The 27625-nt window shown below is 39.2% G+C and overlaps 1 protein-coding gene across 2 annotated transcripts in view; it reads right to left on the reverse strand.

The window, feature by feature from the left end:
- Positions 1-27625, reverse strand: part of LOC122809692 (von Willebrand factor A domain-containing protein 5A-like) — a 1295998-nt gene that overhangs the window by 399262 nt on the left and 869111 nt on the right. For both annotated transcript variants that reach the window (XM_044081369.1, XM_044081368.1), the window contains exon 13: positions 12399-12508. In XM_044081369.1, the coding sequence (XP_043937304.1) occupies positions 12399-12508 (110 nt within the window). The remainder of the gene's footprint in view (positions 1-12398; positions 12509-27625) is intronic.

Here is a 27625-nt window from a genome sequence, read left to right on the forward strand (position 1 = left end):
AGGCTATCTGCCTGAGGGCATGTATAAGCCTAGCCAGAGTGTGTTGGCTATCGCCGCCCCACTGATTATTTAACTGAGCCTCTGTCAAGCAGAGCCAATGAAGTGATCCAGGGGTGTATTTTCTGTTACCCATCCACTCGTCAAGGTTTCTCTTGAAGAATGTTAGTGAGGGACTCTGCCTAATGTAGTTAGGAATTTTGTTTCAAAGCATGGGGAGTCTCTGTGACAGGAATCTATGACTCCAGCATGTTCTATTTATTGTAGTGGCGAGGTTTAGCTCACTAGAGTGCTAGAGTGCGTGGCTCGCAGTGACTTGTATTTCTTTAGGTGGGGCATGTCCATCAATTCTGAGTTGGACATGGCTTTGTAAGTCACGCAGAGAACACCTCTGAGTAAGCAATATGCCACTGAGTACAGCTGTTTTTTTTTTCAGTCGGGCTGCATAGGACATATGTTTGAGGCCAGTAATCCTCTTGGTGAGGTGCTTTTGTGGTCTTTCCAGTTGTTGGAAGTGTCTTGTTAGGTACATCCCAAATGGGGCATTGTACTCTATGATGGGTCTGATAAGTGACGAGTAGAGGGGCACTGTAACCTCTTTATTTCTAGATGCAAACCCTTTAGTAATTAGATGGGCCACATAGAAAGATTTCCTAACTACTTTGGCAATATGATTGCCAAAGGAGAGATTACTATCTACCTGGGTCCCCAGATCTCTTATTACCTCTTCTGCATTAAAGGGGCTGCTCCCTATGTGGTAATTCGTGGGTATTTTGTTTTTCCCAAACAGGATGACTATGCATTTTTTGGCATTTAGCTTGAGGCCATGACTTTGACACCAGGTGCCTGTCTCAGTAAGGCCTTTTTGAAGGATATCCATGTCAGCAATTATGGCTCCCAGTTTGCAGTCATCGGCGAACTTGGTTAACCATAGTCCTCCTGTGTTTGCCTGTACTTCTGAGAAGTATATGATGAACAGTAGGGGTCCCAGGACCGAGCCTTGCGGGACACCACTTGTGACTGGTTTAGAGTCAGACCTGGAGCCCACTATTCTTATCATGTGAGTTCTGTCTGTAAGCCAGTTGGCAACCCATCTTGTGATATAGGGGCTTATGTTCAGGCTGGTGAGCTTTTCTATAATACCCGAGTGAGGAAGGGAGTCAAACACCTTGGTGAGATCAAGGTAGGCTGTGTGAACCACCTTTCCCTCATCTACGGCCTTGGAGACTGTCTCAAAGAAGGTAATCAGGTTTAGTAGGCACGATCTGCACTTAACAAAGCCGAACTGGGTCGGGTCAAGTGTTTGGAGGTTCCCAATGTCTTTGTTAATGAGTTCCATGATGATGCGCTCCAACGCCGTGCAGACCAGGTTAGTCAGGCTTATGGGCCGATAGTTACCAGGGTCAGTTGTGGCCCCTCCTTTGTGGAGCGGAATAACTGCTGCTGTGCAACATTCTATGGGCACGTAGCCTGTGGAGAGGCTGAGGTTGAACAGCGTGTTTAGGTGGGGGGTTAGTTCTCATCAAATCCTCTAAAGCTAGGTATGAAAAAATAATTGCAGCAGATAGTAAAAACAACCACAAGGCCTTCTATAGTTATGTAAAAAATCTCCACAGCAATACCCAGATATGGTCTGAGCCATTCCACAACGGTACCTCCTATACTGAGCCAACAGATATTGCCAGTATATTGGCTGACAGATTCAGTGCCAACTATACCCCCTCTTCCCCACCCAAAGGACCAATCACAATACCAGTAGATTGCCAGGCACCCAGTATTACTGCTGCATAGGTTAAAACAGCACTGTCCAAGGCCAAGAATACAGCTTCTATGGGACCTGACAATATCCCTGGTTGTGTTCTACATGAACTACAGAGTGAGCTAGCACCTCACCTGTGTGCTCTGTTCAATCCCAGCCTCACCTCAGGCTTTGTCCCTGCCGACTGGTGTACTGCTACAGTTATCCCTCTCCACAAAGGAGGAGCGACTACAGACCCTAGGAACTATCGCCCCATTAGCCTGATGAGTCTGATATGCAAAGCTCTGGAATGCATCATCATGGACTTAATAAACAAGGATACAGGGAATTTCCAAACTCTGGATCCCACACAGTTTGGTTTTGTGAAGGGTAGATCATGCCTGCTCAACTTGGTTGACTTCTTTGAGTCAGTCAACAAAGCTGTAGATGAAGGCAAGGTGGTTCATACAGCCTACCTTGATGTGGCCAAGACTTTTGATACCATTCCCAACTCAGGAATCATAGAAAAACTCACTAAGCTTGGCATCAACCCCTATATCACTAGGTGGGTTGCAAACTGGCTCACAGATAGAACCCACAGTGTGATAGTAGCTGACTCCAAGTCACACTACCAATTAGTCACGAGTGGAGTCCCACAGGGTTTGGTCCTGGGTACTCTCCTGTTTGGTTTCTACTTCTCTGAAGTCCAGGCAAACACGAAGAGACTCTGGCTGACAAAGTTCACAGACAATTGCAAGTTGGGAGCTATTATTAACTCTCCAAGTGATGTTGACATCCTACAGAATGGCCTGTGACCAACAACTGGTGTCAGAACCATGGCCTTAAGCTCAATGCAATAATCATGTGCCATCATCCCCTTTGGGAAAAACCCAGTTCCCATGAATTACCACACTGATGGCAGTCCACTGAACACAGAAGATGTTATAAGAGATCTGGGAACACAGGTTGACAGCAACCTCTCTTTTGATAACCACATTGCCACTGTGGTCAGACTGTCCTTCTATGTGGCACATCTCATTACTAAGAGTTTTACATCCAGGAAGAAAGAGGTCATTGTCTCCCTCTACTCTTCCCTCATTAGGCCAATCATCGAGTACAAAGCCCCATTTGGCATGTACCTCACTAGACACCTGCAACAACTGGAGAGGCCACAAAAGTACCTCATAAAGAGGATCCTAGGCCTTAAGCACTTGTCCTATATGGACAGACTCAAAAAACATCAACTATTCTCTGTCTCATATCGTCTACTTATAGGCGATCTCTGCTTGACTTACAAAGTCATATCTGACCCAGCTCTGCTAGAAATGCTACATCTAAAGAAATCCCAATCCCTCCACACCACATGCTCCAGAGACCTCAACTTTATTACCACAATTAACAGAACATGCTAGAGGGACAGGTTTATAACCCAGAGACTGCCCATGCTATGGAACAGACTTCCCATACATGTCAAGCAGAGCACTTCGCTGACCCTCTTCAAGAGAAATCTTGAGTGGATGGGAAACAGAAAATTCACCCTGGGAATAACACCAGTGGCTCTACTCGACAGAAGCACTGGTAACTAAAGTCAGGTGGCACTTTGTCAGTGTAATCCTATGGCTAGGCTTGTAAAGGCCCCAGGGCCATTAGCCTAGTAAACACCTATGAACAGCTGTGCATATTTACTGATTTTGTATATGAATCTGGACCCTCAAACCTCAGAGAGAGGGTTGAGGACAACAGAAATGTGTTGGCAAGTCCATTGGACCTACTTAGTTGTGTCCAGTGGACACGTGTGAAATGGAGAGCTATGTATGGAGCAATATTTTTTTGTGGGACAGGTGACCATTTTTTAAGGAGAGGGTAGAGTGTTGGGGAAGAGATGTAGGTACAGGAGGGGACGTAAGTTGGGTAGGAGATGTTGCATTTGCAGACAGACAAGACAGACAAGACAGCATGCAGAGGTTGTGTGTGACACATGAAAGGGGTAAACACCTTGGATAGGGAGGGTGTTGTGGAATCAGAAGTACATGTGCCTCCAGATAGCAGCAGGACTGAGATTCCCACACATGGGCATTCAACACTGCTCCTTCACTGCCCTGAAGGTGGCTGTGCTGCAGGCAGAGCACCAGGGCACTCATGGCCCACCAGGCTGTCCAGTCAGTCCTTAATCCAGTGCAGGCATTGGTCATAACTCCTATCCACAATCCTGTGCACCATGACTGGTATTTGGTCCTGGGTTACTACTGCCCCTCTGCCACCACTCCCGAGGGGGTGGGTCCCATCCCCTGAGACAATTCCATCCGAGGGTGGTGCAGGGCCAGTGAAGGGGGCACCACCAGTCTAGGTCCACGACATGCTGATACCCATTGCCACAGCCAGCTGAGGTGGGACAGGAGGATTGCCATGAACCGGCCTAACCTGTCATGCTGTGGTGAGAGTAATATAAAAATGTGTATAGGTTAATTATGAACAAAACATTTTGTTAGTAATAACAGCATGCCGGAACATTGGCAATAACCCAATGAATTTCAATGTATATTATATGAAACACAACACTAAATAACGTAAGTCAGTATATGAACAGCATGTCAGTAACCATTACAGTATAAGGCCAACAACGTAGATAATTTAACAAGCTATGTTAATATGCAACATTGTAATACATAGCAATAATAAAGTTGTTTGTCTTTTTGGCTTTTCCCAGTTAGGGGTCTCCACAGCAGAACTCCGGTCTGCTAATGATTGGCAGTCGATTTTTATGGTGCCAAGTTGCCAGCCCGATGCCCAACCTTCAGCGAAGGCATGCCCATTCACCCATATCTTTCAGAGGCCACTCGACTGCGGGAAGGACATGCAGACTCCACACAGAAGGCACTCCGGCCGAGAATCGAACAGGAGAACCTCTTACTGTGAGGCAACAATGCTACCGCTGTACCACTGCAGATTTTTAATAAAGTACATGTCCAAAATAACATTTATTGCAGAACATATGTTAATAGTAAACCATATCAGTGAATAACAATACTATAAATATATATATATATATATATATATATATATATATATATATATATATATATAAATAAGGGGTGGGGGAGAGAGAAATACAGTCCATTAATACCATCGTGAGCTAAATAGTTGACAACAGTACTGCTATCTACTATACAGGTCTGTCTTTCTTTATGTGTATAGGTGCCCATTAGCTGCTGTAACATGTATATGCCTCTCAAGCTATCCACATGGGACAGTATGGACTAGGCAGTAACACTTGCAGGTTCCCAACTACACAAAACACTTGCACATCAGGCAGACCTATATAACTACCAAGGTGTTCTGTGGGCTGACGTTCTATTACTTTGCTTTTGACATCTATCATGTCGGTGACAGTGACAGTTACTCCAGGCATACAGCCATACCAACATTACACATTTTACTTCTTTATTTAATTTTTTAACCGTTGTGCTTATTCCCTTCAGTTTCTGCATTATTATTACATATCTGCACACAATTATATGCCCATAATATGTGCTACCTTATCCTTTTACCTGTAGTTCCTGTGGAGAGAAAATTATGTTATCATAACATAACTGATTCAGTACTATTTATTACTATATGTTACTGGATTTGAATCCTGGTCTGGGTGTACCAAAATGCAGAGCATTTAAACTGAGCTACTGTGTCATTGCTGATTAATGACTGGCTGATATTTGACTAAATCTCACCTGGAAACAAAAGAAGACCTGGTAATAGTTATACATTTTTATAGCAGACTGCATTGACAGTTGGACATACATGCATGCAATTTCTGCATGACAGAGATATTAGGTTAACTATACATTACTACATTGAATGCAGGTGTACACACAATATTGTTTGTGGGTGGAAACATCAGTTAAGTCTACACACCATATCCGATTATTGGGTTGGCTCTCTCTCCTGCAGACAGTATATATATGCAGTCTACAGCTAATTCACTGTTACACTTGCCTGCAGCACTGTACTTCAGAGCCTGAATACATACAGCTGAAATGCAATGGTTAACTCAAGACAATCCTGATATACACAATATACTGTGGGTGTTCTTGCTATAGCTTCATGTGATACTGCAGAACAGGTATTATACTTTATTTGTTGTAACACAGCTGTTACTGTACAGTTATTGCACAGCACTCTATATGAGATATACCTTAAGACAGGGACTGGTATTGTTTTGTGTTTTTCTTCAAGAACAGTTGTCATATTCGATTTCATGCAGAACAGCTTTACTTACACACAGATTGCACACAACAGCTTTATTACTGGTACCTTCATGCAGTTGCTGCTGTAGTTTCACATTTTTATTGCACAGCACTAGTTGTACTGCATGTGCTGCAATACAGCTGTAATTCCACAGTTATTGCAATTGAAACTTCATTTCATTTACATTATCCCGGTTAAAGCTTCACTCTTCCCTGCTTATTGCAGTACATTTGACAATGGTTACTTACTGCACTCCAGGTGTATGACCACATTGATTGCAATACAATCAAAACTGTATATCCCTACTGGGAGTTAATGCTTTATGTTACTCTTTCCTGCTTATATGACTATAGTTTGCAGGTTACATCCCTACTCATCACACACATGGTACAGCTTGGCCAGGCACCCCCATACGCCTCCACATTTTGAGCTCTCTGCTCTGCATTTGTAGAGAGAGTAGCACACCATTATGCATACCTGCCTATCCAACATTCAGCTTTGGTACTGGTAAAACAATGCTAACTGTACTTACAAACTTGTGGAGCATTCCCAGCCCAAGCTTCCCAGACCCAGCTGTCCAGAATATCCCCCTTCTGATGCTTCAGGTCATCATAGTGCTGACAAACCTGTTCACCTGTGTGGGGGATACCTGCAGCACTGATGAGATTGTGGGGTCTATATCACCACATCGAATGATGATAAACTCAAATGCCCTTTGTTTGAACTGAAAAGTCCAAAAGCCCTAAACTGCTAAGTTACAGAACACCGATTTTTTTTCCAGGGAAATAAATCGGTGGGTCATCTTCGGGGCTTTGCTATTTCCTCCACTATAGTGTGATCTCAGAGTTGGAATATTTAAGTATGGGGGTTTGGGGGGCATAGCCCCTCACATTGGGGGGTGTGGGGGTGAAGCCCCCCTCTTCAGTTTGTTTTAAAGTTGTGACTTCTTTTTTCACGGAGCAGCGATTTTTTTCCCTGGGGAAAAAAAAAATCACTGTTCCGTGAGTTTGCTGTTTAGGGTTTTCAGATTTCTAGGTTCGAACAAAGGGCGTTCGAACTTATCACCATTTGATGTGGTGATATAGACCCAGATAGCATGCTAGCGGGTCCCAGGCCTCTGCCTTACACTGTGAGTCCTGGAACTGCCCCCTGCAACAGCCAGTCATCATGGTCTTTCACTAGGAGTCCAACCATGACTCTGGACTCCAGAATGCCCCACTGCTGTGCCTGGAAATGTGCACCCTCTCCAACACCTGCCATAGTTCTTGCACAGTTCAAATTCCAACTGGTTATGCTGTATTCCCACAGGTTGAACTTACCATAGCCCATTTTCCCACCCTTTAATGCCATTGGGCAATTTTTAAAAATGTGGTGTGCTGCTTAGCACCTCTCAAACCATCTGAACTCAGCTGAGCAGTGCTTAAACTGGCATTGCTTAGCAGTGTGCAAGCCAGATAAGGGGAGCTGCATGGTACCAAGCAGTGCCCAGCAGTGCTAAAATAGATCTTGTTTAAACAGTGCTTGGCATGGTTTAGCAGGGCTTAGCGGAGCTTAGCTGATTGCAGCACTTCAAGGTTTAAAAATAAGTGGCATAATTTGTATTTTGAAAATAAATAATAACCCATCTATGTATTCAAATCCTGCACCTACTGCTCATAAGGCTGTCATTCTAACCATTTGGCTGCATGGATGTGTAGAATACTACTATACTTTTAGATATATCTCTCAGCCTTGTTTAAGCACTGCTGTGCACTGCAATGCACCATGCAAACCCAATCATCTACACTTAAACTTGACCTTTTCATAACTAATTAAATATATCTAGTTTCTATTTTTAAGCTGTCTGGCATGTGTCTACTGCTGCACTCCGTGGTGAGAAAGAACCATGTACACAGATATGGTAACAGTCCTTGTAGGCTCTACACTATGCCTACATGGATTTTAGTAAATCTAGGGGCATATCAATTAAAATCAGTCTTGTATAATACACTGATGTAAACATATGCCCAAGCATCTAACACATCTAATCAAGTCCTGCAGTAAAGCCTGTAAAATGGATATCACTGGAAACTGAACTGATGGAATCTATTACTGAAATTCAAGAAGTAAATCACACCAAAGATGGTAATTATTGAAAATGTCAATTGTCCTCTTATATCCTAGCCTTACTGTGGTTGAAAAATTAGTGGCTGTTGGTGCCCACATATATTTTTCATGTTTTATCCCATAAATATGGAAAACATATTTGTTCAAAAGCAATGCAGTAATTTTAGTATCAGTTAATTTATCTTCTGATAAGTCCCAAAATCTTTATACTCGCTATTAATAGTACTGATACTCATGGTTATTTATATACAGGATAGATCATCTGCATAAAGTCACAGGCTACATCTACAATGGCCACAAACTTATTCCAATCTCACTATTGGTCTTAATTTACAGGCCAAAGGTTCCAAGTATAAAGCAAATAAAATTGTGGATAAGGAGCAATCTTGTCTTGTCTCCTACATACAGCAACTACCTCTGACATAAGAACACTGATTCTTTCTCAGTAACAAAGGTGAGTAATATTATCGTGTTATTCTGTCTGTTCACATTTTCTGTGAAGTCTGTTCAATGTAGAATCTTAATGAAATATCAAGCATATATCTCTCCTGAATAAACTCTGCTTGGATCATAAGAAATAATGTTTATAACCACTAGGAAATACTATGGGTTCATAGCAACAAAAATCATTTATAGTCTGCATTGACGACTGGAATTTACAATTTCAGACAAAGCTACAGTGGTCAACCAAACTACTGCAATGCCATTGAAGGCTTGCACAACAGAGGATCAGGGGACATGGGCTTGGCATTACAAGTTGGTGAGGTAGCCCTTGAAGGCATGTGGGTAGGAATGCACACAAATCACAACAGGGCACAGGATGCCAGAGTTGTGATACGAATATTCACATCAGTCACAAATGGTTATTGGCAGGGTTCTAACCATGGATGGATGGACTTTAGGAGCAAAGAAAAAGGTCCTAACCAGGCCACAACTTGAGGACTGTCTTTAGATTTAGATGCCATTCGGGTATCAAAAAATTTGGTCGCTACACATAGTCCTGAGTTAAGGTATCAGAAATGTGTGGGGAGAGTGGAGAGGTATCACCAGAGATTAGAAGAGCTTGGGTCTTTGTTTCTAGGGACAAGAACAAAAAGTAAAACATGGCATGAGGGCAAAACTCATGCTGGGGAAATGTGAAGACAAACCTGGACAAGAAGGATGGCAGAGCAAGAGGAGACATGATGAGCTGACTGTTGGGCCCAGTTAGACAATTACTCTGAAAAAGTTTTTTGTCATTGACAGAGTTGCAATCTGAGCTATTGGAATGGGTGTTGAAGACACACTTCACTGAGCTACACAAGAGGGCATGAAGCAGGTGGAGAAAGGCATGATGAAAAAGGAGGCTGAAAGGATGGCAGAACTGTATTCATTTACTTTATTTTATTTTATTTTAATTTTTTTGAATTTTAAATTCATCTGATCATACATAGATTCTTCCTTTCTACTATCAAAAAGTAATACTGACACACATTTTGACAACAATTCCAAATGTATCACTGCTTTGCAACAGTAACCAAAACCCAGACTCTTCTCTCTGTCCATTTTTTTCATGGAATCATGCTTTACCCTGGAATTTGTGAGGAGGGATCCAAAAACAACAGTGGAAGCATTGAAATAAGGGGAACATTTTCAAGTGAAAAAGTAAAATACTACATGGGGCTTAGAATAACTGTGGTATGTATCACCATATTGGAAATGTGGCTAGGCCCCGATGTAAAACACAATAATCAAGTCAACAGATTTCAGAAAGTTGTAGGTAAAAGATTTGCAGAAGCTTGCTTTTGATGTTAACTAAGAGATTACTTTAGCCTGAGAAAAAGAACATTGTTTTTTTTACTTAGGGAGCATGACTTCTGACTGAAAATAGTTAAGTAATAGGGATGTGGGGTACAGTCTCCCAAACGTGGATGCAGAGACGTCTCTCTTGGTAAAAAAAAAAAATATCATAGCTGAGTTCAGAAAATGAATTTTGTCACTATCACGCATAAATAAGGAAAGAAATTAAGGATTCATATCACACCAGAAATTAATTTTAGGAAGTAGCATTAGAAAGATTTGTTAGCAACAAACATGATATTTAGATGTGTGCTAAAAGGATTTTAATTAAAAAATAAAGAAGCGTTCATGTATTAATATTGGGTATTAATGAAGTCACAGTTGGAGTAAGGAGTATTCAGAGAAGTATGGATAAATTTTAAAGGAAGGGATATCAAATTATTGGATGGTATTCAGAGGAAACTGAGAAGAAGAGTGAGAAGCATTAAATAAAATAGTTTGTTTGAAGGTAAAAGAAATGATATTCTTTTCACTTGAAGAAGAAGATAACAAGGAAATATGATATGGGTATTTGAGATATTGTCACAAAAATGTTAAGGAATTCCATTAAAAAAAAAGAAGCGGTGAAAAAAGACACAATTTGTAGATAACAGCGATAAAGCTTTTACTAGATAAAGCACAGTACTCTACAGGCCTGCCGACGTACGTAATGTTCAGGAATGGCTGTTAGAGACAAATGTTGACAAATCTTTTAGTGCTTGAGAAAATGGAAATATTTGAAATGTTAAAAATTATTAACTCCACAAATGATAGTTTCAGGATGCACAAAATCACCAGTAACCAAACAGAATGCACCCAATGGCCATTAGAAAAAACCTCCACTTTATTTTAAAACACACACAGTCAAATATTTGAAGTAGTTAAGCACTCTCATCATCTGTAATGACTTCATCAGACTTGAAAAACCATACTAACATTACAACAAAGTATATATACTCTAGTACAGATAGTAATTGGCTGAAAAGTTAATGAATCAATTAAACAATTAATCACTATATCTCTTAAAACACAGATCAAGTAAAGCACAATGTATTAAAAACATAATATAATATAATGTAATACCAAATAGTATATAAAACAAGAAAATTGTACTAAATGAAATACTGCCAAAAAGGAAATGTTAGAAATGTTGAATATCATGTCATAGAAAATGTTATTAAATATAAAGTTCATTAAATTTCATAAGTTAATACAAGGTAAAAAGCATTAGTTGAAATGTTTAAATATAGTATATTTCTTACCACTTCAAAAACTACAATAAGTTTATAATATATAAGGAAAAAAATAAACTAGTAAAAATACAAATGTATGTATTTTTCTAACATCATGTTTATTAAACTCGATTACCCCATTCTTTGATCTGGGCTCTAGTCTTTAAGGGCTGATGTTATAGAAACACTCTCATTTAAGCCTGGGGGAAGTTGGCAGCAAGCCTAAGTTGCCATAAAATTCCTTCTTACTAAGCTGATTCTTCCAATCCCCCCCCCGATTCAATATGTACACTATTTTTCCAAATTTGAAACCGTAAAAAAAAAAAAATAAATAATAAAATACATAAATTTGTATTTTTAATAGTTTAATTTTTTCCTTATATATTATGAACTTATTGTAGTTTTTGAAGTGGTAAGAAATATACTATATTTAAACATTTCAACTAATGCTTTTTACCTTGTATTAACTTATGAAATGCAATGAAATTTATATTTAATAACATTTTGTATGACACAATGTTCAACATTTCTAACAAAATTTCCTTTTTGGCAGTATTTAAGTACAATTTTCTTGTTTTATATATTATTTGGTATTACATTATATTATGTTTTTAATACATTGTGCTTTACTTGAACTGTGTTTCTAAGAGATGTAGTGATTAATTGTTTAATTGATTCATTAACTTTTCAGCCAATTACTATCTGTACTAGAGTATATATAGTTTGTTGTAATGGTAGTATGATTTTTCAGTTCTGATGAAGTCATTACAGGTGATGAAAGCACTTAACTACTTCAAATTTTGACCGTGTATGTTTTAAAATAAAGTCAAGTTTTTTTCTAATGGCCATTGGGTGCATTTTATTTGGTTACTAAAAATTATTAACTGTTATCTTTGGAAAAATCTACTACTGATATATTTTGTCCTGCTATCAAAAGATATGAAAGGCAAAATAAAACAAGACTAGTGAATTTAGACAATTATTGCTTTCTAATCTGTCCATAAATCCTGAATTTTGAAGGGGAAAACCTGGAATTATGAGGGATACTATATACAGAAAATGCAGCTTGTAACACTATTTAACAGCCTTGCAAGTTATCTGAAAGAATGAGAGCTAAAAGCATGACTGTCATAGGTAGAAAATTAATAAACATAATTTTACCCTTTGAAATCATACTTGAATAGGCAGGATGCAATGTTATGAGAAAAATCTTTGCCATAGCCACATACTTTGAAGTACAACTTAACAATTCAAGAATGCTTTACCTGTCAGTTTCTGCAGGTTTTAAGGAAAATTCTAAAGCTTGTTGGTATTCCATGGTTCCACAAAAGTAACGCAATGTAGCCTCTGCTTTTTCTTCCATGTGGTTGCTCTCCTGAATTAAAAAAAAAAACAAGCAAAATTAATATATGGCTTCTTAAATCAGAGTTCAGTGGGCAATATTTTGATCTTCGTAATCATGAAACAGTTATTGTAGTCTAACCAGAATATGTTCTAATGTAATCTCTGTTTTTTGACTGGACAGTAACATATAATAGTTAAGGAAATATAAGGGGACAGTCTTCTACAAGTGGGGTGTAAGGAGCTTTGCTCACAATGTAAGCATTTATTTGAAGGCTGGCATTTTTGGTCTATAAGTCTCAAACACACAGGCAACAGCTGGTTTGTTATCTACTGATTCACACTCAGTATAGCTAGTTTGTCTAGTTAAAGAAAATAACTAAAAAATAGTGTGTTTCTGGTTTTAAGTTTTCAGTCTTCTAGCAATATAGTGTTTATTTTAGTACTGCCTTTCTTGTTTTATAAGGAAGATGTTACACCCACATACCCCCCCCCCCACATACAAACATAGATTGGTAATGGCATCAAACTCATTTACCCCATTTGGTACAATTATTGGGGTGTTACAACAACAGTGACCATCACCTACAAACAATGTTCACAACTTTCTCTGTATATATATATATATATATATATATATATATATACACACACACACACACACACACACACTCATAAATATATACATGGGTACCTTCTTGAGGTCAAATAGTCACTTTATCCAGTGAGTTTAGTTCTTGTGAAAGTGGATAAATGTGCTTTCTGATCAGTGATGGTCATGTCAAGTGACAGTAGTTTGTGGGTAAGGTAAGTGTACACTTGATATTTTAATGCTGAAAAATTCAGATATGCATAACATTTTGGCACAAAGGTTGAGTTTGTTTGTATGTTTGCTGTTTAGGGTAGCAGTAAGGGCTAGGAAAGTATACAGACTCAGTAGCGAGCATGTGTGCTAATGTATTTATGGTCTTTCTGTGTGTTTTGTGTTGTGGTAGTGCAATGAAAAGTTTTCTTTTTAAATTAAGGTGTTGAGTTGTGGTTAGGTGCATGGACAAGATTAATGTAAGCATGCATTAATAAGGTGTAGTGGGGGGGTCCACATATTTCATCTTCTTTGTGGCTCTACAATCTTGCAGTTTGAGTGTGTGTGTGTGTATGTGTGTGTGTGTGTGTGTGTGTGTGTGTGTGTGTGTATTCATCTAGCAGCTGACTATATGGTAGCCCCACATGGGAGATGCAGTGGGATTTGCCCCTCCCAACAAAAGTTTCACTGCTTGTATTTTGTCAGTGAGGTTATTTTGTTTCTGTCTGCGAATACTGTAATGAGTTACTAGTAAACATAGCTTTGGTTACGTTGATTTGATGAAGAATATCAAGATTTGATTTATGACTTTTCAGGGAGAGACAGACAAAGTGAGTGGTCAATGATGCAGTGGGTTAGACCAATTTTTATGCTTCCTGGAAATTAAACATGAATCAATAGAGTGATAGTGGATCAGACTCAGAAGTGCTTTCATCTCAGCTAAAAACATTTTGACACTTCAATTTGGCTACATGGGTTTGAATTCTAGCTTGTTAAATGTCAATTTTCTTTGTATTCAAGCATAATTATTTTTAGATTCCTCACCCAATTTTGTACCTTTTTTTTTATGCCACTGGTGTCCTGCTGTCCCCACCTCAAAATTAAAACACTCACTATATTCAATTTGTCTTTGCATTATGGTAAAAGGAGGTCATTAACCTATTAACCTCCTCTTTAGATGCATTTAGTATTTTACTATCCTTATGTCTCTCTCTTCACCATAATCTTTTCTTTTCTTCATCTCCCCTCTTGAATGTCTTTGTGAATTCCTTCTCTTCCACCCAATCTGGTAGCCCATTCCATGGGTTTATAGCCCTTGCCATGAAAAGGCAATTGTGCAGAACTAGTGAAAGATGAGGCCTAAAAGCCGCTATATGTAAGCTCCATTTTCCTTGTTTTGCCTTTCCTGTTAAGAATGACCACTCTACTTTTTCTGTAATGTTCTTGTATGCATATATCATTTCTACTAGGTTGTTTCTGCTGTCTGATGAAAAAATATATGGTTCCTCTTGCCTTGCTTTTATCCTTTAATGCACTATCCACCCACTCTCACCTGATTTAGGACAGAACAAACTGGTAAACATACTTTATTCTCTTTTCTGCTACAGTTTTAATCTGTCCTACTAACAGTCCTGCCTTCTTTTTCAGTCTGCCCAAACTGAGGCTAAGCCCAGTTCGCTAAAGTTTACCAGTTAGTATCAAACACATGGTGAGGGGAAACAATGGGAATATAGTCAAGATGGAAAAATGAAGAATTAAGAGAATTCGTAAAGAGGAATTTAGGGAATGAAGGGAACAGAACGTTAAGGAAATGCTGCACAGGATGTTGAAACTCTACAGAGAAGACTGGGAGAAGTGATTGGTAAGGCAGAAATGAAAAGAAGTGGTAATAGGAATGAAGAATTTAGACTATTTGTATTCGAATGGTTACACCTGTCTTGCCAGAAAACTCCTGATTACTGAAAAACAGCAACTGAAAAAAAAAACAGAAATAAAAAGAGTTTAATAATTTATTCATTTCAACATTAGTGTTTCCATCTTACTGATTTAAAAGATTTCTTCAAACTGAAGTGCCATTGCATATACAATAGTTATGTAGTCAATATTTAAAATCACAATTAAATAGATGAATTAGATTTCCTATTACTATCAGTAACTAAAAAAAAAACAAAAAGTATTTGTCATAATTTCAATTAGTATATTAGTTTATGTTCAGTACTTTAATAGCATTGATTTCAAAGTTCATTTAAAATATGTTGCATCATTCTAACCTGGATATACAGTTGAATTAAATAACAACTGCAATTTTAATTCTTTAATGTCTAATGTATTCTTTACATCATTTGCTCTTAAGCCATGATGAACCCTTCCTAGGAGAAGGAAACAAAATCTTTTTCTTTACATCATGTTTTTACGTCAGTAAAGTGTTTTGTTTTCATTACATTTCTGAACTTCATAATATTGTTTATAGAGTCTGTTTTTAAACTTACTGGTTATTCTGTCTATATAGAATGTAAGCACTCAGCAACATATACAACATTAATAGAAATACAAATGAAATAACCTGGAAATCTGTAACTAAATTCAATTACATTGCTGCAATATCTGGCCCCTTCTGTTACATATCTAAATTGCCTACACTTCATACATTTATAAGTGCCTTGCCTACCAGGTACTACGTCCCTTTTTCATTATCAAATACATTTTTAATTTTTATCTTTCTTATTAGTAAATACCAGTCTACCTCCCACTGATTTGCTAACTATTGGAACAGCACATCACATGTTCAAAACCTGCTTCTAACAAGCCATGTTTAAGGAAGCAAGTGCTTTCTCTGACATTTATTAATAAAATTAGGAATAGCACATACTGTGCAATATTTTAAGTCTCACTGCTCATATGAAAGTTAAGAGCAATCCAGAAGGATGACAGCAGTTTACTAGGGTATATAAATTTTGTTCGCAGCAGAGTTAGACTGACCACCAAATTTATTCTCTTTTAGAGGGTGATCTCTCCAATAACTTCAACAGAGAGACCACTGTATCTTTAAGCCAAGAACAATTTTATTTTCTGTAACCCAGTGAGAAAGTCATCAAATATTATCTTCCCGCTGACATCACAGATAACATGGCATGTCTAAATTGGTAAATATAAAAGAAAGCTCATTTCCAAGACCTGGCCTGGATGTCTACTCAAGAAGACCTAGTAATTTACTGTAATTATAAAAGTCAGGCTTTTCTGTCCAGTTGCAAAAGACCTCATTTCAAGAATGCTGCAGAGTTTAAAATTAAGACTAACAACTACTTGTTAAGGATCAGTCCTAGTTGGAAAGACTGCATTATATATATATATATATATATATATATATATATATATATATATATATATATATATATATATATATATATATATATATATGGTCTATTAGGGTGAAGTACTGAAGTACACCACTAAGGTAACAGTAAACAGAATTTCATCTTCTTAATCCAAATTTTCGAAGATTCTTAAAACACTCACTACCCCTATCAGGTTAATTTAATCCTCCTGGTAAATGGCTTGAGACGTAAATTAAAAGGATGACAGGTCATCCCTGCTTAGTTTTAAAGGCAACTATGGAAGGGTTCTGGAAAAAACACTATAGTTCCCTAAACACAATTTCTAATAATTTCTTTCTTCTCTCTGTTGGAAACAAACACTCTTGCCATATACACTTGTTGTCTTTCGGCTTTTCCCGGTTAGGGGTCGCCACAGCGGAACTCCGGTCCACTAATGATTGGCAGTAGATTTTCACGAACGCCAAGGTGCCAGATCGACGTTCAACCTTCAGCAAAGGCACACCCATTTACGCATGTCTTTCGAACGCCCACCCAACCGTGGGGAGGACATACAAACTCCACACAAAAGGCACTCTCCGCACTCCAACCGAGAATCGAACAGGAGACCCTCTTGCTGTGAGGCAACAATGCTACCTAACTTTCCCAAATGCTGAATGTATTAAATAGACCCTTTTCATGACTGCCAAACTAAACATTTTCCATTAACTTGCTATCATTTTTACTTCCTAATGTCTTCCTATAATTTTTGCAGCCATTCCTTTTCTCCATATGCAATGCCTAATACTGCATTTTCTTTGCTTCTAACCTTTACCCCCCAATTTCACCACTTCTCCATATCAATTACTTACTTCTTTACCCAGACTTAATCCTAAATATATTAGACATTTTCTGCAAACATCATTACATCTTTTACCCATATTTTATTGTTAATTGTCAGCATAACTAAATCATCCATATAAATTACTACCAACAAAAGTTCTACTCCTTTTTTATCATAGCCTCCAGCAGTTGCCTAGTAAATTGTAACATATTTGCCTTCCCAACTAAACAAATAGTTCTCCACTCATTGAATACTTCTTTTCATGTATTTTTTTTCATTTATCAAACTATTTTCTAGAATCTTAAAGAATGTCTCTTTCCATTCCACTCTATATACCTCTAAATCCTTCCACACAAATTTAAAATCTGTATTATCACATGCTTTTAATGCATCACAAAATACATTATCAAATGTTTTTAATGTATTACTAGCTACAGTCTTCCCTTCTATTAACCTTATACAAACACTGCTTATTTTATTCTAATTAACATATTCTTCACATATCTTCCTTTTTTCCAAAAACATCCTCATGCCTATTTTTCCCCAAGTCAAATCTTTTTTCTATTATTTTCACTGCAATTTTAGGGTCTATATTAGAACATCAAAGTTTCTGAACTTCGAATGTTCTAATATCGACCCCTATTCAGCGAATGCTGAAAACAGCAAAGCTACAGAAAACAGATTTTTTTCCTAGGGAAAGATTTCTATTGTCCGTTTCTGTCGCTTTTCTATTTTCAGCGCTGTGGTGGAAAGTTACTGGTCGGGTTCAGGTAAGTGTGCGATTGGGTGGGGGTAGGGGAGTTAGGGTTAGGTCGCGGGTCAGGTAAGTGTGCGATTGTGTGGATGTGAGAGTTAGGGCATGGTAGGTGAGTTAGGGTTAGGGCGTGGGTGAGGTGAGTGTGCGATAGTGACGGATCTTAGGGTTAGGGTTAAGGTAAGTGATAGTGGTGCATGTACAGTTTAGTGTAGGGTTAGATGTAAGATTTTAGGTGTATGTGTGTGGATTGCTGTTTGTTTGGTGTGCTTGTGTTGTGTGTATGTGTTTTGGAACAGCAAATGTTTTCCCTAGGAAAAAATTCGCTATTCTGCATGTTCGATGTTGTAATCGTTCACTGAATAGGGGTCAATAGTAAAACATTTGAAGTTTAGAAACTTCGATGCTCTAGAACATCGAATTTTCAAAACTTCAAATGTTCTAATATCGACCCCTATTCAGTGAAAGCTGAAAATATCGAACATATAGAACAGCAAATTTTTTCCTATGGAAAAAATTTGCTGTTCCAAAACACATGCACACAACACAAGCACAACAAACAAACAGCAATCCACACACATACACCTAAAATCTTACATCTAACCCTACACTAAACTATACACACACCACTAACTATCCATTTACCTTAACCCAAACCCTAAACCTAAGTTCCGTCACTATCGCACACACACCTCACGCGCGCCCTAACCCTTACTCACCTACCCCACCCTAACCCTCACGTCCACACAATCGCACACATACCTAACTTGCGCCCTAACCCTAACTCACCTAATGTGCCCTAACCCTCACATCTACACAATCACACACATACCTAACCCACACCCTAACTAACTTAACCCTCACTCAGTCGTACACTTACCTGAACCCAACCCATAACTTTCCACCACAGTGCTGAAAATACTGAAGCAACAGAAACAGACAACTGAATTCTTTCCCTAGGAAAAAATTTGGCTTTCTGTTGCTTCAATATTTTCAGCTTTCACTGAATAGCAGTTGATATTAGAACATTCGAAGTTTTGAAACTTCAATGTTCTAATATAGACCCGACCCTAATTTTTTATATATATATATATATATATATATATATATATATATATATATATATATATATTGTGGATCTACTTGAGATTACCGAAATCTTTGAAGACCAAAAATCAAATCAATGAGCTCTAAACACCAACAGTTGAAACACATGACACCCCACATACCCAATGCACAGAACACCAACACTACAAAGCCCCGACTAACCTCCCTACAATGTATCAAGAACAACACACACAAGCACCATATAAAAAGCGCAAAACCATTCCAAATAAAACTACCTACTTCCCCTCACCCATACCATGTCCACTAATCAATAAACCTAAACCCTTAGCAGTTACCACTAAATATTCATGACGGTCTCCATAACACCAATCTGAATATTCATAAGAAACACAACAAAAATGAAAAAAAAAAAAAAAAAAAAACTTGCGTACAAACGTTTACTTTTAACATTGTAAAGGGGCACCCCTATGGGGGCTGTGCCCCCACAAACCCCCTACTACTTAAAGATACCAACTCCAAGATCACACTGTAACATGCACAAGAGTGGATTTCCTGTTCTGCTCAGCATGTGCGTGTGTGTGTATATATATTTTCATATGATCATTTTATGGTTGCTACTATATGGCTGTAATGGTGTGGTTAAGGGATGAGGAGGCATAAAACGTTAAGAGCTTGCTTCCTTGGAAATGTAGATCTGAAAAGATACTAAGCTGACTTAATCTGGGCTAGAGAAGAACAAACAGGAGAATAATGAAGGGGATTGGAGGGAGTGGGATTGGATAAAGGCTATGTTTAGGAGGAGAATTATGAACATGTGAGTAGGTTGCATAGGATGAAGAAAAGGGTTGAATATACTGAACTAGAAATAAGAAAGCTCTCAATAGACATGAGAAATAGGGTGTCAGTTGGAAGAATAGAATATAAATGTTAATGGAGGAGTTAAAGGACCAAGAAGAAGAACTGCAAATAGATGTAGAAAAACAGAGCATGGAGGTAGTTGAAAGAAAAAGTTGATTTCACATTCTTAATGTGGAAGTGAATGGATCAGCAGGAAAAGGTGTGGATTAGTGCCAATAAGAAGAGAAAATATATTTCTAGTTTCAGTGTTAATAGCTAAGGTGATTGTTTTGCCAAATGGGAAAGGTGACCAAAAATATCTGGGTAAATTCAGACCTATATCATTCTGTATAATTTGGAATTGAAAATCTTTGCAAAAATTTTGATGGTTAGGGTGGAAAAGGTAAACAATAAGTGTGTTCTGTTGAAGAGAGGCATTGAGTGATCATTGGCAGTAGAATATTGAGTTTTGTGGAGTGGGAAGAAAGGGAAGGGACAGGCTGAAATCATTCTCTTGGACATACAGAAAGTTTTGACATGGTCTGTTGAGATTTCATGGTCACATCAATATACAAGAAGTAGACAAGTGAAAGCATGTTCTTGATGTGACATTAGTAATGGCATTTTCATAGCAGGTAAAATTGGAAAGGAGATCCTGACACAGATGCCCACAGTCTTGCTTATTTCTACTTATGATTAAAAAATGGCAGAGAGAATTAAAACATTTCTGCAGGACAGAGTATGGGGAGAAGCAGTTTTAATCAACCTGGAGATGAATGCATGCTTTGGCTTGAGGATACAGATGATTTACTTTTGGGGATAAAGTAGAAGCAGGATTAAACTTTCATCCTCATAAGTCCATAATAGTAAGGCCTTTGGAGACTGGAAGGAGATGGGGCTGCCTAGATTGAATGGAAAATAGAATTAGATGGGGCTCAGAATATTTCCCTCTGTACAAGAGATAGTTGAACAAAACACAAAGGGGTAGCTGAAAGAAATAAAAGGATGGTTGATAATTGGTCATGTAGACTGCATTATTTGAAGGGAAGAGTAGACATAATTAGAGTAATGGTCTTACTGGTTGTTATGTATTCATTAAAATATGTTTTGGTTCAAATACAAGACAACTATCTAATGAGGGCTTATTATGTTCATGAGACTTTTGTATGAAAAGGCAGTAGAAGCAGTACAAGAAAAGAAGACAGACTGAGAATTAATTAAAACAAAGAAGGTTGTGCAATGCATAGTTATGATGATATGTAGCCATAAATTTACCACAGAAGGTAAAATATCAAAAATATTAGTTTTTAAAATTGGCTAGGTGGAAAGAAAGTAGCAATGCATATGGTTATAGAGAGGGTGGTGAGAGGTATACATAGGTCATCAGACTGACAATATTGGGGACTGACAGTCCTACAAAGATGGCACTGCAGGGTGACAGAAGACAAATGTGACAAGGTATTTCATACTCTCTGGGAACAAACATGGAAGAATGGAGCAGAAAAATTAAATGCACAGGAGAGATTATATGCTAGTTGGGAAAGAGATACTGATCTCCACTGAGTTAAAAAATACTTTAATGAAGGGATATTTGTTAGGTACATAGAGCGATTAGGAAATGAGAAGAGGTACTGAAACAGAGTGATGGACGATGATAGTACTAAATGATGTGACAAATGAGTAACTGTTAGAAAAGGTTTATTTGCAGTAATGCTTGAAGACTTAGTACGATCAGTACAGAAGAGCTGGAAAGATTAATAGAAAAATGGATGTTTGACAACCCTGCATGGTGTTACGACCCAGTATGGGATGAAGTTTGGAAAACAGTACAAGACATGAGACTTAGGTCCAGTTTATGGTATGAAGTTAAGATTACTCCATAGATGGTACAAAACATCTAAATTAATTAAGAGAGTTAAGTTGTTGGGAAAGAGAAATGAGCTAGGATTGTGAGTAAATCTAATGCTGGCAAAATATTTATATGAAAGTTATGTAACAAGATAACAATATACTGGAAGCTGATAGTGCAGATTTGAAGGGAATTGTACAGAAAGGATCCAGTGGGAAAAATATATTTTTATACAGTATTGAGAGGACTTCAGCATGGTAGAGCAGGAAAGAAAAAGTGAAAGAAGAACTTCTAGCACACAGGGATAATGAAAGATTACACATGTATGGGAAACTTAGTATATAGCAAGAAAGAATTATGTTTCTTGATAAGTAAGGTATTGCAAAGTGTTGGGGGAAGCAGAGTTAAAGACTGAAATAGTGATGATTGCATTTGGAAGGAAATGACACATCAAGGAATAAGTTAAGGGCCTAAACACTAGAGAAGATGCAGATGGGGAGTATTTGTTTTTCATGTGGGGATTATATATATCTATATCTATTTAGCTCTCTAAATATATAAATATTATACATATATATATATATATATATATATATATATATATATATATATATATATATATATATATATATATATATATGTATGTTGGTCTATATTATAATGAACGATCCGATGATTGAATGTTGTTATATCGACCCCTAAGTCTCAAAAATGCATAACAGCAAACAACCAGAACAGTGATTTTATTCCCAGGGAAAATAAATCGCTGTCCTCCCCACAGTAAATGAACTGGGGGCCCCCCCTGTGTGGGGGCTATGCCACCCACACCACCCCTACTTAAATATACCAACTCCGAGATCACACTAAAGTGGAGGAAATGGCATGACCCAGATGGGTCTATATTATAACATCGAAGTTCTCTAACATCGGATGTTATAATATCGAACCCGTAATGTCAAAAGTACAGTTTTGTACCTACCATAAATGTAGATGTTCGAGGATCCACATTGCTGCAGTCCTAACCATTGGGTAGTCCGCTGTCCCAGTCGGCCCGAATACCAAAGTATATGGCTGACGTCGGTCAAGGCGCATTAGACTGACGTCAGTACGTCAGGGTACTAATGCGCATGACCGACGTCATATCCTCAGTCTTTTCTTGCCCCAGATGTCAGAAGACCCTAAAAAGACAAGGCCAAAACCAAAAACACCAAACCTTCCTGCACCAAAAATATGTACAATATATACAAAATTACAAGAGTATAACCTCACCTACACAACCACCCCTAAACACAGAGGGGAAGGAGGGAGAAATTGACTGCAGCAATGTGGATCCTCGAACATCTACATTTATGGTAGGTACAAAACTGTACTATGTTCTTCATACCACATTGCTGCAGTCCTAACCATTGGGTAGAATCCCAAAGCAGAGGTAAGGGAGGCTGGCAAATCATAAGGAAGCAGGGGCTGTTAACATGCCTTGCAAAATAGCTGTGGCAAAACCAGCCCTAGATTTAGAGTAGAGAGGAAGGTGATAATGCTTAGAGAAAGTATGCACTGAACTCCAAGTAGCTGCCTCCAAAATATCCTTAGTTGCCACCCCCCTTAGAAATGCTGTTGAAGTGGCAGTAGCCCTAGTGGAATGAGGCCTAATCCCAGCTGGAATCTCCTTGCCATGATGGGAATAACAAAATGCAATGCAAAACCCAATCCACTTAGAAATAGTTTGTTTTGACACAGGCTTGCCCTGAGAACTCAAAGCAAAAGAAACAAACAACTGCTGAGACTGCCTAAAATCCTTAGTCCTGCTTAAATAATAACGCAACTGCCTGTGTACATCTAAAGTGTGCAAAATCTTTTCCCCCTTATTTTGGGGATCTGCATAGAAAGTAGGCAAATGAATAGTTTGGTTTAAAGCCACACTTGAAACCACCTTAGGCATAACGGAAGGATTAGTACGCAATGATACCCTATCCTTATGGAAAATCAAAAAAGGCTCTACCGCCATAAGGGCCTGCAATTCAGAAACCCTTCTTGCAGAAGTAATGGCCAACAAAAAAGCAGTCTTCCATGACAAGTATTTCAATTCAGCGGTAGCCGCAGGCTCAAAAGGTTGTAGAGTAAGTTTCTCCAACACAAAATTGAGATCCCAAGCAGGAGTAGGAGCTCTACGTGGGGGTCTTATATTCTTTGCCCCTCTAAGAAATTGCTTGAACAAAGGATGCGAAAACAATGGTGGGTCACAATCATAGTGAGCTGAAATTGCTGCAGCATGAATCTTAATGGAAGAGAAAGACAAACCTTTGTCCAATAACTCAGTAAGATATTGAAGAGCCACACTCAAATTAGGCTCAGAAATCTCCAAATTCTTTGCTGCACTCCAAAATAAAAATCTCTTCCATTTTTCTGCGTACACTTTCCTTGTACTAGGTCTTCTGGCTTCCATAATCACATTTAAAACTTGTTGAGGAAGTTGAGACCTGCTGTGTTTCAAAACAGAATATGCCAGGCTGTTAGATGAAGAGAGTGAAGCTTGACATTGAGCAGGTGACCGTCCCTCTGAGACAACAGGTGTGGAATCAAAGGTAAAGGCCATGGAGGCTTCCTTACCAGACTCCTCAGCAATGGGTACCAGTGTTGCCGAGGCCAATCTGGAGCTATTAAAATCATCCTTGGCTTGTCTTGTCTGACCTTTAGGAGCACCTTTGGGAGAAGAGGCAGAGGTGGAAAGGCATACACATGAAGATTTTTCCAACTGAAAGAAAGAGCATCCACTTTCCAAGCTGTGTGATGAAACCTCTTTGTGCAAAACTTTGGCAGCTGGTGGTTTAGTGGAGAAGCGAACAGATCTATGTCTGGAGTTCCCCATGACACTGTCAATTTCAAATACATGAAGATCCAGTTTCCACTCGTGGGGATCCATGATTTGTCTGCTTAACACATCTGCTAAGGAGTTCTGTGCTCCCGGCAGAAACCTTGCCTGAAGAGTTAGTTGCAAGCTGAGCGCAGTCTCCCATAAAATCATTGCTTGCCTGCACAACGGGTAAGAATGTGTTCCCCCTTGTTTGTTGATGTACCACATGGCAGTTGTGTTGTCTGTTAGAATCAACACCTGCCCTGGAAGAAGTAACTCCTTGAAAGTCATTAATGCAAACTGGACTGCTAACATCTCCTTCATGTTGATATGTAGATGCTGTAGTCTGGCAGGCCACTTGTCTTGTATCCACTTTCCATTTAGATGAGCTCCCGAAGCAATGTCTGAGGCATCTGTCGTTAGAATCTGACTCGCCTCTGGCCGGGTCACAGAGAGTCCCTTGTTTAGGTGACATTCCTGAGCCCACCACAAAAATTCCTGTTGAATGCAAGGTATTATTTGAATGACAGTGTCCAAATCCTGGCAGTGCTGTGTCCATACATTTTGAGATACCATTGCAGCTTCCTCATATGCAGTTTGGCATTGGGAAGCACCAGAATACAAGATGCCATGAACACTAAGGCTTGAAGGACTGTCCTTGCAGTCAGCCCGGACTGAAGAGATAGTTGATGGAAGTAAATGGAAAGATTCTTTTGTTTGTCCGGGGTTAAAAGGCCATCTGGGCTGCTGTATTCAGTCTCACACCCAGAAAGCACATGTCTTGAGAGGGTACTAGACTGGACTTTATTTCGTTCACAGAATACCCTAGGCATCTTAGCACTGCTATCACATATTCCAAATGCTGTAAAAGGTCTTCCTTTTCTTGAGCCAGAATCAGGCAGTCATCCAAGTAAGGATAGATTTGAATTCCTTTTAGCCTGAAGTAAGCTATCACTGGAGCCAGAACCTTTGTGAATACTCTGGGCGCAGTAGATAAGCCAAAGGGCAATGCAGAGAACTGATAATGGGAATTTCCAGCTCGAAACGTAGATACTTCCTGCAACTCAGTCTGATAGGCACATGAAGGTAAGCCTCCTTGAGATCTAAAGTTACCATCCAGTGATCTTTGCCCAGCAGAGGTAAAAGCTGTTGTAACGTCAACATTTTGAACTTGGGAATGTCCAGATAAGTGTTGAGGATAGATAAATCCAAAATTGGTCTCCACGTGTCCCCCTTCTTTGGTACTAGGAACAGGCGAGAATAAAATCCTAGGCCCCTTTCTGGCACAGGGACTGGCTGAATGGCCCCTATTTGGAGTAACAGAGAAATTTGCTTGTGAGCATCTTTTCTTTGTAGAGGGGGAATGTCTGGCATGCCTTTGAAAGGAGGCACGGTATGGAAATAAAACCTGTAACCGTGGTGAATGATATCCAAAACCCATCTGTCTTGGGTAATTAAATCCCAATTTTCTTTGAAAAGAGCCAGCCTTCCTCCCAAAGGTGCTGCCAGACGAGAATGTACTGGCAGCTGAAAAGGCAGGTCATTGGGTCTGTTTACGAAAGGACTGACCCCTGCCCTCACCAGAAGTCTGAGCAGGTGAACTCCCTGTTCTAGGCCTAAAAGAACCTTGAGCTCTGGCCCTACCACGTCTAGACCTACCCCTAGACTGGGAATCATAAGCAGGATATGTCCATCCCTTAGTAGGCCAATTTCTACTAAACTTCGGAGGCTGCACCTGCAAAAAATCTTTAACAGTTTGCATAGACTTAGCCTTGTCCTCCATTTTCTTTAAAACTGCTTCCACAGGCGAACCAAACAACACGTCAGACTGTAAAGGGGCATCCAAAATCCTTGTCTTAACATGCTCAGCTAAATTCTGATCCCTCAACCAGGCGTGCCTACGAAGAACAGAACCAGTGGCAGCCACCCTCGAGGAGGCCTGCACAGCATCAAAACCACATTGCAGTGAATGCTTACCCACCTGTTCAGACACATGAACTAAATCCTGCAACTCTTTACACTCAATACCTTCCGCCAGAGCATCCACCTTAGACTTCAATTGTGAAAGGAGATAATTTTGATATTTTAACATGTGAAACTGGCAATTCAACGCCCTCATGGCTAAAGTGGAAGAAGTACACACTTTCTTTCCCCATCTATCCAAAGCCCTTGCCTCTTTATCAGGAGGAACAGGATTTTTAACAACAGAAGCCTTAACACCTTTAGGCCCCTGAGAGACAGTTTCCGGGTCTGCCCTAGGACTCTTAAAAAGATACTTGTGAGCTTCAGGCACCCTATAGTACCTATCAGGTTTAACTGGGGCAGGAGGCAAAGAATCAGGATTTAGGGAAGCCTCTGCAAAAACATCTTCCACCACATTCAGAACAGGAGGTATAGCTAAAGGCCTATGCTGGGGTAAAAACAAGAATTCCCTAAGCCTCTTCCTGGAATCAGAGAAATCTTGGCCTTCCCATTTAAAATGCTCCCTCATGGAATGCAGAGTCTCTGAAAATGAAAAATCCTCAGGAGGAGAAGCTGACGGAGTAGAATCATCCACATCAGAATCAGAATAAGGAGGATACTCCTGCAAGTCTTCAGCCTAAGACTCAGAAGCCTCCGAACACTGCTCAAAACTCTCAAACTCAGGTTCCACCCTAGGCCTCTTATCAGGAGGGGGCATAGAGCCTCTAATCATAGTAATCAAATCCTCTGCCATTTTAAGCATATGTTTCTTAGGCAAAGATCCTGAAGAGCTAGGAGAAACCCCCACTGAAGTTAAACCTGGCCTGCCTCTCAAAGAAGCCTTGGAAACAGAAGGGAGGCTCTAACCACCTTAGGAAGAGAGGGAAGAACAGCCACCTGAGAAGCCCCTTCAGCCTGGCCTACCTCCTGAGAGGACACATCCTGTAACAGTAAAGTCTCTCCCTGAGACTCTAAAGAAACTCCTGGTAAAACCTCCGGCTCCACAGAGCCTTCTAAAGAACCGACGTCCGGGACTGCCGGTTCTTCCACCCTAGGCTTTGCTGCTTTGTCCTTGCGCTTTTGACGAAGCGG

The sequence above is a fragment of the Protopterus annectens genome, chromosome 8.part0, assembly GCF_019279795.1.
Source record: "Protopterus annectens isolate FY-2018-M chromosome 8.part0, PAN1.0, whole genome shotgun sequence".
In the NCBI taxonomy this organism is placed as follows: domain Eukaryota; kingdom Metazoa; phylum Chordata; order Ceratodontiformes; family Protopteridae; genus Protopterus; species Protopterus annectens.